General features: G+C 36.0%; 2 protein-coding genes across 3 annotated transcripts; one reads left to right on the forward strand and one right to left on the reverse strand.

The window, feature by feature from the left end:
* Nucleotides 1-2,538: 2,538 nt before the first annotated feature.
* Nucleotides 2,539-5,795, forward strand: LOC106319046 (E3 ubiquitin-protein ligase MBR2-like). Of its 2 annotated transcripts, XR_001265412.1 has the most exons (7): nt 2,539-2,617; nt 3,334-4,424; nt 4,515-4,565; nt 4,663-4,764; nt 4,869-5,027; nt 5,158-5,354; nt 5,575-5,795. XR_001265412.1 is itself a non-coding variant. In XM_013757257.1 (6 exons), exons 2-6 carry the CDS (start codon nt 3,342-3,344, stop codon nt 5,293-5,295), a joined length of 1,533 nt encoding a protein of 510 aa, XP_013612711.1. In that variant the 5' UTR covers nt 2,539-2,617; nt 3,334-3,341; the 3' UTR covers nt 5,296-5,534. The 2 variants fall into 2 exon arrangements, 1 of the variants encoding a protein (XP_013612711.1); XM_013757257.1 differs by lacking the exon at nt 5,575-5,795 and having other exon boundaries at nt 5,158-5,534.
* Nucleotides 5,796-13,013: 7,218 nt separating this feature from the next.
* LOC106316938 (flowering-promoting factor 1-like protein 2) lies at nt 13,014-13,792 on the reverse strand. Its single transcript, XM_013754803.1, has one exon. It carries the CDS (start codon nt 13,728-13,730, stop codon nt 13,401-13,403), a length of 330 nt encoding a protein of 109 aa, XP_013610257.1. The 5' UTR covers nt 13,731-13,792; the 3' UTR covers nt 13,014-13,400.
* Nucleotides 13,793-16,627: the final 2,835 nt, after the last annotated feature.

Below are 16,627 nucleotides of genomic sequence, written 5' to 3' on the forward strand. Positions count from 1 at the left end.
CTTTCCACAAATAGCTATCTACTTACTTTATAAATACACAATCTACCTGGAATTCATTTGAGCTCTTGTGCAGAAATTCATAATATAGTACAATGGAAAACCTATTTGACTTCAACTCTGAAACTCTCTTCTAGTTTGGAGTGTAAAAATTTCGTAAAACTTCAATTTCATTAGAACTCACTAAATGTAAATTACCAATTATGAAATTTGTTTTTGTTTACAAAAAAAAAATTATGAAATTTGTTTTGTTAAGATATTATAATTCTTATAATCAAAAAGGAAGCTGATTCTAGTTATTCTACTTATACATAATTTAAAAATATATTATGGTCAATAAACAAAGAATTACATATTTGTTATTAAAGTAACCTTTCAACATAAATCACAAAATATTGATATTATAGATGTTATCACTTATCATCATGACTTTTATTTTATTTTCGGTGCAGAACAAATAAAAAAAATATCAATCTGAAAGAAACAATACAAAATACCACACTTTCTTTACGATAGAAAGTTAGTGAAATACAAAACTTATACCTGAAATTTCGTTTTTGATAGTCTTTTTGTTAGATTGTTAAATTTATTTACTCTTTACACATCTTTTGAAGTTTAACAAACTTCTGAGATATCATGATGCATGATGGGTTTGTGGAATAGAAATTTAAAAAGTGTTTTTAGAGGAAAAAAGTGTTTTTTACTGAAAGGTAGTCGTAACATAGAACAACTATAAATGCAAGAATTGCAGTAGTTATTAGGAGATTGGTGGTTAGTGGTGATCATGGAGGTGTGGTGACTGGTGATCATGGCAAGTGGCGAGATAGACATGAATATTTTTGATTTTGTCCCGTAGATATTTAAACGTACATAATGTGCAAGGTTTTGTTTTTATTCATTTTCTTTATTTAAACAATATTTTGTTTTGTTTTTAAATGATGTGCTATGATATAATTGGTTGAATGACTTGTGCTTTAGTATATAGAAGATGAGTACATGACACAAAATGTATTAAGTATATTAAAGTTAACAACAAGCAAAAATTCAATTGATTTCAATAAACACAATTTTTTTTTTTTTGTTTCTGCTCAATTCTTCTCTCATGTTTTCTAAAACCTTACTTTTCTTTGAAGTTTGAGTGGATAACTTACGTGTAATATAGTCTTGTAAGTTACGTGACCGTTAAATTCGGGTATGGAGGTCGTGAGTATTATCTTATAAAATATGCATGAAAGAATGGAGTATGATATTCACGGTTGAAAACTTGTTCATTCCGATCGATTAGATTCTGTTTGAAAATAACCTAACCGATGAGGCATATGTTTGGTTAGAATGGGATCGGTTAGGTTTGGTCCTAAATGTACATGTCACCCACTCATCCTCTCATATACAATGTTGGGTAGCATGTCATACAACACAAACGAAAGTAGAAAGATTCCCACTCGATCTGACCAAAATTTGTAGCGAACCGCGTCGATAAGAATGTGGAATACTTAAAATTTAGAAGCCGATTGAAACGGGTTTAAAGTACGTGTGATTAAAAAACAAAAAAAAAAACCATGTAAACATATACTATATATATATGTATATATCAATGTAAAGTGAACAAAATATGTTACAAATATATTCAAATGAAAAAGGAAAATGTCATGCCAGCTTGATTTTCGAAACAGCAGAAAAGTGCCCCGAAAACCTGAGGCTGGATGTACTTATTATCACCTTTCATATGTTTATGTCGCTCATCTGCTGTGGCTATGATGATTGACACGATATAGAGAAATAACGTGGCGTTTTCAGTACCGCAACGGACATCAATCAAAACCACGATTATTACCATAAATAGACTTCTAAAACAATAAATACAATGAGTTTTATACATGAAGGTTGGTTCGAAACTGCATTTGCATATGTATATAAATGCTCTGATGATAACCATCTGCAGAAAATTTCATATAGTCAAGAGATCTTTTTTTATAAGTTAAATAATACTTCACTCATCGCAACAAATCCCCAAGAAAATATTTTCTTGATGCTAAACAAGAATATATGTTTATTTTAGTTAATCCATGTTGACCAAACAAAATTCTTTATTAGTTAATCTCTTGATTTACGCCAAAAAGCGACGATACGTTTGTTAATACACACCTTTTCTCGACATTATCAAATTCCAGTAATGAAATATTAATCTAATCTGTTTTAACTTTTTTTTTCTCTAACAAATAATGTAAATAGTGTATATAATTTACAAATTCCATTAATTTCAGCACCAAACAAAAAACAATAAAAGAAATTTTAATTCCAAGATCATTCCGTCCACCGTACGTAACGCTGCTTAACGACAACGGTGTCGTTTTCGTTCCTCCTAATACTCTCCCGTCTACCAACGGGGGACGTTAGTTTGCATCTCAGCCGTCCATATTTAAACAAACCCGAAACCAACGGCCCAGATCTCTCTGACTAAGCCATTTAATTTTTTTCCATTTTCCGAGCTTCGTTTAATATAAAAACTTTATAAATCCCACTTATATTTATATATATCGTCGTCTCTCTCTCTCAAAGCTCTCCACGTTTTTTACGGACGGCGGAGAATCATCATCGGTCGGAGAAGGACATAAAAAAGGTAATTTATTCCCACCCCTCTCTCTCTGTATCTCTGGTATCAGCTTTCATGGTCTAGCTAAGACGATCGCTTGAACATAGCTCATACGTTTGTTCGTACTCGTATGTGACTGTTTCAGTTTTGCACAAGTTTTCCTTTTTCCAGGTCTCTGAATGATTAGGTTTGCGTATCTCCATGGGGAAGGGTTCGATTCGTGTTTCTTTAATTGTATTATCTGCTTTTGGATTGTGAAGTGGTGATTGGTGAATCTGTAATCTCGGGGGTAAAAAGGGTTTTTATTGGAAAGTCCCGTGTCTTTCGAATCAAAAGGCAGTCTCTTTCTCTTTGTGTTGGGACCATTAGTAATCTTAATCTCCTCTTTTCTCTCTTTTTCCACGATCGCATAATCAGCTTTGTGGTCTGATGTTTATGATTCATCAAGTTGGTGTTTTGCTCTTGATGATCTATACATCCACTTCTATGTTCTTCCCGTAAGCTTGCTTTGTTTGTGGTTCTTTGCTTTTAGCTTACAAAGACTTGCTTTAGGTTTGGTGGAAGATCATCCTTAAAGCTTTTGATGATCTGTGTTTATGTTATTTTATATAGAATGTTTGTTTGGTGTTCTCTTGGTTGGGGACCATTAGTAATCTCCTCTCTCTCTTTCCACGATTAAAGAATCAGCTTACAAAGAATTACTTTAGGTTGGTGTAACTGAATATTCTATTTTTGAGCTTCAGGGAAAAAAATGGATGGATGTGCCGGTAAGCGATCAGTTGACCGGATGGTTCTGCCTCGAAAAGCAAGCGGTCCTGTACTACGTGAGAATATGAAGAAGAAAGATGAAAAGAGTGTCTCTTTCTGCAGCCGAATCGCCTGTAGTGCAAAGGTAACTTCCACCATGGGAACCAACAGGATTGGCTCTACGGCTGACAATACAAAAGTTGGCAGGCCTGGAAAGGCAATTGTTGCGAGTTCATCTCGAGCTCCCGGTGGATTTGGAAACTTAAGAAAGCCAGCCACAGGTACTACTGGCAGGAGACAGCCCTCATCTAATGTGGACACAGGTTCTTCAGAGAAGAGCAGTAGTCTTGATCATCCAGCTGCGGTTAAGCCCATCCTTCCTCGCCTAAAGACTAAGAGAAGCGCAATCAGTGTTCAGTCTCAAAACACCGTCTCTAGAGAAGTCGTAGGAAGCTCAAGTAGAGGAACCATTAGAAGTAGTCATCAGAAACCTGGCTTGCGCACTCGAGATACTCTAGTGAGTGTGAGTCCCTCTGTTTCTTCTTCTTCTGGTAGCGACCACACTCCAAGAGGTGGTCTGAGCAGGAACGGATTGAGAAACTTGAGGTGCAACGCTGTCTCTGATGTACTTCCAACCAAATCAAGCTCTGGAACAAAAGTCAGTGTGACTAAAAAGAAAAACTCTGATGGAGAGAGCAGCTCCTCTAGCCAAGGCAGTAAGAGTAGTGTGTCTGTGATGAAGGGAAGGAATCAAAGCTCTACACATGGAAACGGCATCACAGTTTCTGATAACAGAAGGAAACGTACGGTACCTACCATCAGGGATAACAGTGTTGTTTCAAGTAGTGGTAGGAGATCATGGCGACTTGGAGCTGCTGTTGCATCCCCTGCTACTTCTCGGCAAACGCCTCAACCTGCAACACCAATCAATCCCAATCCTTCTCTTTCTGTTACTCCATCAAATAGTCACAGTAGTACCGACTGGTTAAGTAGCATGATGCCTGGTAGCCCCTCAGAAGCTCACCCTTCAAGCTCTTTGGTGGACCGGGATGGTTTAAGTGGCTACAACATGAATGGAATTGCAGAGGTAGTTTCCGTCACCATGTTGTCTGATTTCATTAGAAGCTTTGACATGTTCGTTGGTGTCGTGATAACACTAATTTTGAAAATGTGTCAGGCACTGTTGGCACTGGAAAGAATTGATCAAGATCAAGAGCTTACATACGAGGTAATTAGCAGTTTGGTATTTTGGTATGAACATGTTTTGTCCGAGTAAAGAGTGTTTCTGACGTTTTCTACTATCTCTTCTGTTTCTTCTCCCACAGCAACTGGCTTCTTTAGAGACGAATCTATTCTCAAGTGGTATGATTAGATTCTACGATCAGCATAGCGATATGAGGCTTGACATTGATAACATGTCATATGAGGTCAGTCCTGCATGTTTTTCTTACATCTTACTATACACCATTTCTTAGCTTAACAATCCAAAAGTCTACTAAGGTTAAAATCGTATGAACACACATTTTTTCAGGAGCTACTAGCTTTGGGGGATGAAATAGGTACAGTGAGCACAGCTCTAAGCGAAGAAGCACTCTCGAGAAGCCTCAAGAAAAGCATTTATCAAGAGACGGATGAAACTGGTCCCATTTCGCTGGATAAGGATGATGATATCAAGTGCAGTATTTGCCAGGTCTGTCTTTTTTTCTCTACTTTCTTCGCCTAAAAATATAAATCAATCCACTGGTTTGTCTAGTAGTATCAGAGTAGGAAAATGTAGTATAAAGAGTTTTAGTGAAATGTTATCTATATATGGAATGCAGGAAGAGTATGTCGATGGAGATGAAGTAGGGACTATGCCATGTGAACATATGTACCATGTGAGCTGTGTACAACAATGGCTACGGATGAAGAATTGGTGCCCTATCTGCAAAACCTCTGCTGAAGAAAAAATGTCGTAGTGATGGGATGATTCCAAGATGATGCAGATACATTGTTTCTTCTTCTTCTTCTTCACCAGGTGTTTGTCTCTACATCATCTTGCTCTCTCTCCTCTTGTACATACAACTTTTTTTTTCCTTTCTTTTGATCCAATTGGGTTCAAAAGGGCATATAAGATCAGGCCACAGTTTCCTTCTCCACTTGTATCAAACAAAGCAAGCTCAACATTTGATTTCAACCTGAAACATTCTGTAGTTCATACCGACTCCACTCTTCTGACAATTTCTTCTAATTAACAGGCAAATTTTTTACAATAGACGCAATTTATGAGTTTTGGATAATCCGAGTAACTCTACCCATGGCCACTGTTCTTCCTGATGATCTAAGGAACACTCTTCCCAGAGCTCTACTTTCTGAAAATGTTTCCACACAAACTGGATGCTGAAGACTCACCTGCAGATTATTACAACAAATCATCGTTATATAAAAAAACAGTTTTGTAATGTTTCAGACACAAGTTTAAGAGAGATTTCAAACATCCAGGATTGCACTTTGTTTAGCAGTTAGACAACGAGGAGACTATTTTTGTTGGCTCCCCTGTTTTGGGGATCAAGCATTGCCACAAGTTTCACAACTGTTGCTACTTCCTTTGCATGGTGCACATGAAACTCCAACTATAAATGATATGATTTTTTAAATTGGAAAGGATCAGAAAGCTTGAGACGGATATAATAGGAGATTAAGCGAAGGAGGGAGGTCTTTACTTTTTTACCTGAGAACCGAGAAAGATCGGTGTTGCACCTTCCAAGACGAGCACCACCAGTTCCAAGATCTGAGTCTGAGGTGTACATCTTCTTCGCTCATATGTTTTTCCATATTGATCCTATAGTACTCGTCTTATATTCATTGGTACCATTGGCTGTGTTCGTGTTTCTTGGGGTACACTTATTTGGGTTTTTTTCGTTCTCTGGTTACCACAAGTAGCTAAGAAGTTCAAGAATCACCATCACTCACCAAAAGATTGATTCGATGATGATGTGCCAAGGTTTTGATCGAAATCAGACGCGTATTTTTTTCACCAACTTATGTCTTACTAGTGTTCTTCCGGGCGCTACGCGCCGGATTCATATCTTTTATTCTTAAATGAATTTACAATTTATTTTATATTCTTAGTAAAGAAAATATGTTAAAAAAATATGAAGATAAATATATTTTGAAAGAGAATGGTATTTTTATGATCTATTTGATAGTGGTTAGCGACCATAGTATATTTTTTTTTTTTAAAGTTACTTAGATCAATGTAGAATAGCATAAGTGGTTGTGACTGATCGATTTAATAAAAGTAAAATAAAAAAGCTAATAGCCGTAACAAAGCAAATTCAGCTGAAATTTTAACATAAAGTAAATTTGATGTTCGAAAAGGAAAAATGTAAATGTTTGTGTTTGTTTTTGTGTATCTTATATGAAGGAAGATAATAAAATGTAAATGTAAATGATTTTCGCATACTTGGTCTATATCAAAGATGTGGCAATTTATTGGGGGCTTCATTGTGACCGTATTGGTTAAATACTTTGTCTTCAAAGGATCCTAAATCCAGTAAATGAATTCTTAATTATGCTCCAACATTGATCGGACTTGAATTGGTTATTTTCCAATGATAGCTTATCCCAAAAAAATCTCTCTTTGAAATTGTCTCTGCACAACAGTAATATACTATAAAGATACTTACCGTTGTCATAGTTCCCATATGCGGATTAGCGAAAATTGTTAAGTTTTTTTGATAGATTTATGGTGGAAGAAGTATTGATTTAACCCCTCAATGTAATGAACCTCTAGATTGTCATTATCCACACGATTCATTAATTGAATGTGTTGATTCATCACCCTGAGTGGTTCCACCGTAAAATATTGTAGGCTACGGTTTTGAAATTGATGGCAAGGTTTGTGTACTGTTGACTGTATCTGATACAATTTTTTTGTATTTTTTTGCTTTTTTTTTAATATAGTGGAGAAATATGTTTCCTGTGAATTTTTCTCTTTTTTGAAGATCCATGGCCTAACCGGTGACCATTATAGAAACATTAGGAATGAGTAGGAAAAAAATACAGACGGATAAATTTAAAGGAATGAACAGGAAAATTATTCTTTATCAATTTTAATGAGGAATAAATGTGTTCTATATTCTTCTAAAATAAAATGAATGAGAAAAAATGTAAAAGAAAAATTATTCTTTATAAATGGTAAAAAAAATAGGAATAGTAAAAAATGCACTATTCTCTTTTATTCTTTGATCACCGGTTACACCCCCTAGTATAGAACTTTTGTTTGATGGCAGTTAATGCTATATTAATAATTGTAGTTGTTTTCTTTTTTTGCTTTAAATGTTTTTGTTATTGTTTATTTTTGTGTATATGGTGTTTATTTGGGGGTTTTGCATTAGGTGGTTATGTTGTACGGTGATTTGGAGATTATGAAACCAACCCATTTGTAACACTTGGTTTTTTAGATGTTAGATTCTTGTAAGTTTAGTAATTTGGCATATGATCTAAATGATAGTATTGATACAACATGTTTGTTTCGGAGCTGGAATCTGTATTTACTTGGACATTTTCCAATTCTTACTTTTTAGTTGATAATTGGATATCCGTATATTAGGAATCAGTTTTTTTAGTTTCTTCAAATAAGTTGTAGTTAATTATATTGTTATAGATTTATTAATACTCATTTCATTACAGTGTTACCAACATCACTTATGTAATAGAGTTGACAAATTAACATTTGCATATTATGCGCTATTAACATTTGTTTTGGGCAATAGTTTTGGGCTCTGATTTCAGGACATGTATTTATAGAACCAAAATCATTAGCAAAGAAAACAGAAGATATAAGCCCTGTTCGGATAATGGACGCGGCGATTACTATGAGCGGCAATAAATTAAACGACGCGGAGGATGGCGTGAGCTTAAAAAAATATCGCCGCAACATTGAAAAGAGTCACCGGAATAAGACGCGGCTGACGCTGGAATTTTAAGCGATCAGATCTCGTTCGGAAATTGCCGTTGCGTCTAATATTATTAACATTAGCGCGTCGTTGTTCTCCGTGTCTTGTGTGTTAAGCAACAAAATCCACTGTTTTTTTTGTCGCTGACTCTGGACGCGCTGCGCCCATGCGCCGAACAGGGCTAATGATGAATCTAGGCTTTATTACCCAACAGCTCCACCAGGCCTTTCCATTAGACAGTGTCAAAGTATGAAAAGGGATGTACATAATGAAATATGTTTCAAAAATATGGCTTGGAGAATATATATAGACCATCAGAATTTTATTAGACAATCGCTTTCCAACAGAATCAAGCAGCTGTTGAGCAATCACTTTGAGCAGCGCTAATCCTAGACTTGCTGAAGCCAAAAACTCCCCGACCCTTTCCCCCATGTTTCCAGTTATGCATTCATGAGATCTAAGCAACATAACTTATTTCAAATGAAATTTGTTTTTCTTGCTTTCCAGCTCTTTTTAGGATAAGAAAACACAAGTGTAAAATAGATTTCCCACATATCGATACAGTCATAAGTTTAGCGCTGACATTACTAAGTTCACATAGACGGAAAATCTCAAGACTCTGCATCAGGTGAAGCCTTCTAACAAGATCCCAACAACAGAGAATATAAATATATGTACAGGTGCAAGAGAATAAATAAAACCTTAAAAGCAACTGATTATTTTGAGGTGGCTGCCAACAGAACAACAGTTATAAGAAGCCTAATCCATATTTTGTGCAATATGATAGATAAAAGGAGCTATCCGTAAAAACCTAAACATAAAACATACACATAAGGTACCAATATGATTAGGTTCTCTGCATACTTAGCTTGTTACTTTTACAGGAAAGGTACATGACAAGTGATAAAAGAAAAAGTACCTTCAGAGTCAGAGCATTAAAAGAAAGACTTGAGCATAGTCAAGTCTATGGAGATCTTCCATGTTGATTCCACCCAAAATTTGCTGCTCCTCATGTGCAAGAACTTCTCCTTCATCGCTTACAGCTGTCCATAACTCCATCGCATGTGCTACCATCCTATCAATAAACACAAAAGAGTACCATCCTGATCCATTAAACAATTTAGCATTCTACATGGATTTAGTAACAAAAAACAAAGACCGTCTTGCCTACAAAGAGCCAAAATCTTTGGAACACACTGCTAGAACAACCTGCCTCATTTCATTATTGACTTTCTTTCAGGATCGTTTTTACGCGAGAAATAAGGACCACCCTCTAAGCCTAAGTAACCAAGCCGAGTTAGGGTGAAAGAAAGATGAAATAGTTACACCTCTGGTTGGGATTAAAATCCATTTTGACCTCATGGGAAGCGTGGCCTGACGGAACACATTTTCCGGGAAAGATTATACATGCCATCTACTCCCTGCAGTGCCACATGGTATAATAGGGATTGAGCAAGAAACAATACAGCTTAAATCTAAAACATACAAAAAATAAATAAAGCAATTTACCTTCCCGAATGGCATGAGATAGAGAAAATGTGAAACAAAAAGCTCCATCCAGTTACATGTTGTAGCTGAGACTGAGAGGAAATCTACTTTCCTATCTCGATCTTAAACATATTTCTCAAGCCGTTGCGGGTCTGCCGGTGAGCACGTTGAACCCAAAACCCTAGAGATTAGATCATAATAAATAAGTGAAACTAAATATTTAAGAAGAGAAGTTGACTACTCAACACATATATTCCAATATGAAGCATGTAAGGAAAAACTTGATTGACTTTACCACTCCTAAACCACAGAAAACACAAGTGATTACAACTTGAGCATATAGGCAAGAATATAATAAGATTATTTATAATACCAACACACAGAAGACAAAAAAAAAATTACTTGTTATAAGGAATCAAACCCCTGGAGAAATAGATAGTGTAGGCACAATTTTTCACCACACATTAGACTCGGTTAGGATCATCTCGGTCTTCTGGTTTTATAATGATGTTGCCGCTGTGCTAAACACTGCATCAGGTGCTACCTAAAATTCACAACCATTGGAACACTATTCAACAACCGATTGGAACACTATTCAACAACTTCTAAAGTTTGAAGACAGTCCAATTGTATTATATTAAGATGAAACATATAATCCCAACTAATGCAGAACCTGAAGTGCTTTGACAACACCGTCAATAATCTCAGGCTCAATGAGTGGTTCATCTCCTTGAATGTTAACGACCAGATCATACTTCTTCTCCAGCTTTTCTAGTGCTTCGTTTCACCGCTCAGTACCTACGGATCCACCAAATGATATGTAGCTTAAGCCAAGAAAACAAACCAAATCAGGGGATTAAAGAAATATACAAACCATTTCTGCAAGACTATGAAGTCATGATGACATCAACACCAAACCCACAACAACAATCCGAAATCCGTTCATCATCCGTTAATATAACTGATAAGTACAACAAATACAACAAAAGAGACATATTGTAACCTCAACAGTTATAAGATAACAAAAAAGATTCAAACAGACGAGCTTCCAACCAAAAGCATGCCAATTTAAGCAATGTAGTGTATGAATTGAAAAGCAAGTAGTAGGATGCTTGGATTGAATACCATAATTAACACCAGTTACTTAATCACCTTAGAACCGTAACGTTGGCGGTTTCGCATATGGGTGGCCTCAAGCGTATTCGAGACGACAAGAAACGATAAAAAGAATGTGAGTAGAGATAACTTATTGGGCCTCGACACTAAAATTTGAATGTATAAACAGTTACGAAGTCTTTGTAATGAGGCTAACTAAAATAATATGCAGGCCTACTGCGATTTAATACAAAATCATAGGTCGAGACATCAAAAATAAAAGTGGGACAGGTGTCACAAAATACCCCAAGCACATTGCGATGTGGCAGCATGAGAAGGGAGAATACCCTACTTTATTAGTATAGATAGATATTTTATGCATGCATGATTTTGTAACATATCAAGTTGTGATATATGAAAAAGCTTTAAAAGATTGATTTGACTACCTATGTCACCAAAGTTGACTTATTTTTTCCGTTACATGTCTGTTTAGAATTTTAAAGTTAATCATGCTTGAGCTGGAGTAGTGAAAAAATGTGTGACTTATCGGGAAGTAATTCACGATACCGTGCGAGTAAGGCCAATACACGGGGAAAGATCGGGTGGTGATTGCAAGGTCAGTAAACATGACTCTCGAACCTTCGGAAAATTAACGCACCGTCTGTCGGATGGGGCCCACGGACCGAGTGAGCGGGTGTGGGTAGCCCATTAGCCGTAGGCGGTCGGGATGTTACAAATAGTATTAGAACTGGTTAGCCATCTCGGTTTTGACTCGAGAGGCGTCTTGAGACATGTCGTGGAGACGTTGCGTTCTTTGAGAGGAAGTGAATTGTAACATTCCGAGTTGTGATATATGGAAAAGCTTAAGAGGATTGATTTGGCTACCTATGTTACCAAAGTTGACTTACATTTTCCGTCACACATCCGTTTATAACTTCAGGGTTAAGCGTGTTTGGACTGAAATAGTAAAAAAATGGGTGACCTATCGAAAAGTGATTCATGATACCGTGCGAATGGGGCCAAAACACAGGAAAATGTCGGGTGGTGATTGCTGAGTCAATAAACATGATTCTCGAACCTTCTGAAAATTAACGCTCCACCCGTCGGAAGTGATGTGCCCATGGGCCGAGTGAGTAAGCGTAGGTGGCCCATTAGCCGTAGGCGGTCGGGCGTTACAATTTTTTTCTTAATATGCAACGCAATTTATTTATTTTCATTAACAGGGTTTTGTAAATGTTTCTACTTTTGATATACCTAAAATGATGAAATAAATACTACTCATATATGAATTAGAAAAAAAAGATCAAAAGTATTACGTACAGCCGGCAGTTTTGGTCTCAAAACAGCGATGGGAATCGAATATATATATTATATATATATAGTAACACAACTTACATCTATTACAGCGATGAGAAGCTACAAAACAAACTAATCAACGACGGGTACAAGTAATGTGCCACCTTTTGACAGCACTACTCTTATATATGCATATGCAACAAACTTGGACAAATAAGTAAAACCATTCCCAACAAGTAAGCACATATTAACAGATAAACACAAACTAAGTGATGATATTCCAATATCCATCGCTTTGTTTCTTGGAGCTCATGTTGGAACTATTTTTTGAACATTACCAATAAGATATTCATATGTCAAAAATGAAGTTTTATTTGAATGAGAAATGGAGGTGTAATGTGTGTGATTTGAGAATCTTGTATAAAGTAGCAAATACATACATTAGATATTTGATCTTGGATTTGGGTTTTGATTTATTAGTTGGACTTCATGTTCATTAACTTAAATCAAATATATGTTGATCTTTTATATTGATAAAATATAAAAAAAAATCCATTTTAAAACATATTATTTAGTTTGAATTGGTCAAACAAAAAATAATTTTACTCTTTAATTTCTTGGTCAAAATGTGGAATAAATTCACACAATAATTGACAAGAATTAAAGACTCCATTAGTGCACCATGGAGGTTTTATTTTTTGTGTTGAAAAATAAAACTTGTGCTTCTCATGATTTTTCTATAAAAGGCTTTGCTAGCATTATAGAAAATACACACATTCATACAATCAAGAAATATTTCTCCCACTCAGAATAGTTATGCTAGTATTTTTTTTATTTGAGTCTGAGAGTACATCACAGAAATATGGTCGATAGATTCTGTTTTTCGGTGATGGTAAACAAAAACAATGATGCAGTTGTATCCTGGGAATCTGAGCGCCATGAAACCGTCATACTACGGGGTGTTTAAAGATTTAAGGAAAGAGATTAACTATCTCGACTCTGCAATTCTTCTTTATTTTTATATTTCGGTATTGAAATTTTAATTTATGTTATTATTATTCTTTACAAATATCAGTTGTCCTAGTAAAATAAATTTCCTACAGCTCACACATCTTCTCTTTTGACCAGTACGTTATTTGACATGATTACTTCAGATTCCATATGAGTTTATGTCTGGAATTTCTCGGTTGGAACAAAACAAACGCAAACTAAACCGATTCGTCGAGAATTAAAATACGTAGATTTCAGTGGAAATCACGGACGTGGAAGGTGTTAGGGTTCTTGATGACGATGTCGTACATGTAAACAGAGTTAAACTTGGAGAAGTCTCTTGGTAAGGAGATAAGGTCGATGGAGGAACGTTTGTGGTATTGGATGAGATCTGAGTCTCCAGTGAAGTATCTCTCCCACCCGAGACTCATTAGGATCTGTTCGAGTGACGAGTAAGAGGAGATTACTTCACCGGTGGGCAAGTAAACCAAGACATTCCTCCGGCCATGCGTCACTCCACCGGACTGGTATGGGTTTTCTACTAGACGTATAACTCCGTTTTTGAACACCCAGACGCCTGACATGGTCTCACAAAAAGAGTTCTAGCTTTTGTTATGTGTAAAGAAAGAGAGAGAGAGTAGACCGATTGTGTTGGTGTTTAATTATGAGATAGATTGCGTGCAGGGCCCTATATTTATAGTCATACCTGCATGAGGAGACAATTAATTTGTTTTAAAAATCTAAAAGATTCTAAATTTTCCATTTAGACATTCTTTTTTGTTGATACATTCCTTTGGTTAGAAATTAATTTTCCAACACCTATTTTTCAAGCCTGCAAATGGTGCATTTTACATCATGCGTTCTAGACTAAATTTTAAAAAATGTTAATCTGAATGTTTTTACTTTCCTAGGAAATTATAATTAATTTTTATTTAAAATTTGTACAATGTTTAAAATATAATTATGTGAATTTACAAGACAGGAAAATCAGTTGATGGAATATATAAGATAAATCAATTGTTAAAGAGAAGATCAAATAATTGGAAGATAAAAAAGAATAAGATGATTAATCAAAAAGCACAATCACTATTTTAGAGAAGACACATCCTTGTTTAAAATATTAGAGAAACCATTTATAAAGTAATACTTGTTTATTTGGTTTTATATTCTCGACAGTGACCTAAAGTTTTTAAAAACAAATAATGGAGGATTGGGGAGAACCTTGAAAGGCGACACACTTGAATGTATAGATAAAAATAGAGCGTAGGGTTAAAGTCTGTCTCTGTTATTTGAAGAATCTAGATCTTGTGGGACACACGTATACCATTACCTCAATTCTTCTCTTTCTATATCATTAAATAAAATGTTTAATATTCTATTGAAACTAAAGATGAAGTGTATCCTCTCATAAAGCTCCGACTAGAAGATGGAAACTCGGCTCGCTTCTGGCACGACAACTGGTCACCGCTAGGTCGCTTAGCAACTGTTTTAAATGTATCAGTTTCAAGACTAGAGATCCCTCTACACTCAACTGTTGCAGCACTACATAGGAATGGAGTTTGGAGACTTCCACCTGCAAGAACAGACGCGCTTCTCCAACTCCATGCTCACCTAACAACAGTGGAGCTATCAGAGCATGAGGACTACTATGAATGGGAAATGGAGGGGAAAACCATTGGGAAATACAAGACTGGTGATGTTTACTCTTACCTAAAAGGTCCGCATGATGAAGTCAACTGGGCATCCATTGTATGGTCTCCTCATGGCGTTCCACGACACAACTTTCTTGTATGGCTTGCAACCCTAGACAGATGCCCGACAAAGGATAGAATGATCAGCTGGGGATTACAAGTCTCCTCTCTCTGTCCTCTATGCAATGCAGCGGGAGAGTCGAGAGATCATCTGTTCCCGGAATGTTCATTTAGCTTTGATCTCTGGTCCCTGTGTGCCCCCAAGATGTGGAATCACTCCGATTAGGCAGTGGGATAGAACTCTAACTCAGATGCGGAACTTGCGAAGGAACAAAGCTCAAAGACCGCTGCGTACTCTTACCTTACTGGTGTGGCAAGCGGTGATTTACTGGATATGGGCAGAGAGAAACGCCCGCCTGCACTCAAACAACTTCAAATCAGCGGACTCCCTCTTCTCCACCATTGATCGGCAGATAAGGAATAAAATCCAAACTCTTCGGGAGTCAAATCCCTCTCTTTGCTCAGCCATCTCACAGCTATGGTTCACACATGCTTGACTCCCTCTTCCACCGACTATGATCGCGACTCTCCTCCTCCATCGTCAACTACAAAGCTCCAAGGGACAAAAAACTGTTGGTTTCATTTGGGTTACTAAATATGAGATTTTGTTTAACTGGGTTGGGCCTATAACTAAAGCTGTTAAAGATTGTAAAACATTTTAATTTCTTTTGCTATTTAATTTGAAAGCCAAGTTACAAAAAAAAATAAAAATATTCTATTGAAATTTTCTTTTATTTACTCCCATAATCTATGCCTCTACTCTATTACCAATTTTTTTTCTGAAGTTATTACCAATTATTTTGTCTCATTAGAATGAATACTAAAAGATGCGTCAGCTGGTGATGACCGATGATTGATAGTTTAAGCGGTATTCCTCACGTAAATGATTGATATGGATCTGATATCTCAGTGTATGATATACCAAACCTATCTTTAACGTTAAATTTTAACAGTTTTAGATTCACTTAGTCAGCTTTTTAAGTAACAAACCAGCTTACGAAAGACATGGAAAGGAGCCCTAATGGTGGGGCTAGTTCATTTCCGAATAGCATATATGAGAGAATCACGTTTTTATTGTCCGTGAGACTATTCTCCATTATATTGATAATTACTTTCGATCATAATAATACAATTTATCCGAGGCATGTCGACGCAGTATGTATATTCACCAAAAAATATAATTCTAGCAGCCAATTTCCGATTGCATTAGTGCATGCACGAGTGCTTCATACGTCACCGACCGAATCATGCATTTGTAATTGATTTAAGACAACATTTTCATCAATCAAATAAAATTCGTATTCTCATTACATAAGAGTAAAACGGAATATGTACTCTTGCTAACGTCTCGTTCAAGAACGAGTGTTTTATTTCGATAAGAATGGGATTTTAATTAATCATTACACAGTAAACCGACAAGTTCGAATTGTGTACATTTACATACCGATGCAGAATTATAGATTAGTTTGGTCGGTAGTCAGCGAATTTAGGGTTTTTAGAAATCCATCGTAAATATTCTTCACATTGGATAAAGGGCAAATCTCCAAAATAGCACTTTTCTAAGTTTATATTACAAAATAGCACTCAAAAACTAAATTGACCAAAATAGCACCTTTCTAAGTTTATCATTTGAAAATTTTAATTTTTTTATTTTTCAAATTTTGAAATCTTATCCCCAAAACCTCATTTCTCAACTCTAAACCCTAAACCCTAAACCCTAAACCCTAAAC

The sequence above is a fragment of the Brassica oleracea genome, chromosome C9, assembly GCF_000695525.1.
Source record: "Brassica oleracea var. oleracea cultivar TO1000 chromosome C9, BOL, whole genome shotgun sequence".
Taxonomy (NCBI): domain Eukaryota; kingdom Viridiplantae; phylum Streptophyta; class Magnoliopsida; order Brassicales; family Brassicaceae; genus Brassica; species Brassica oleracea.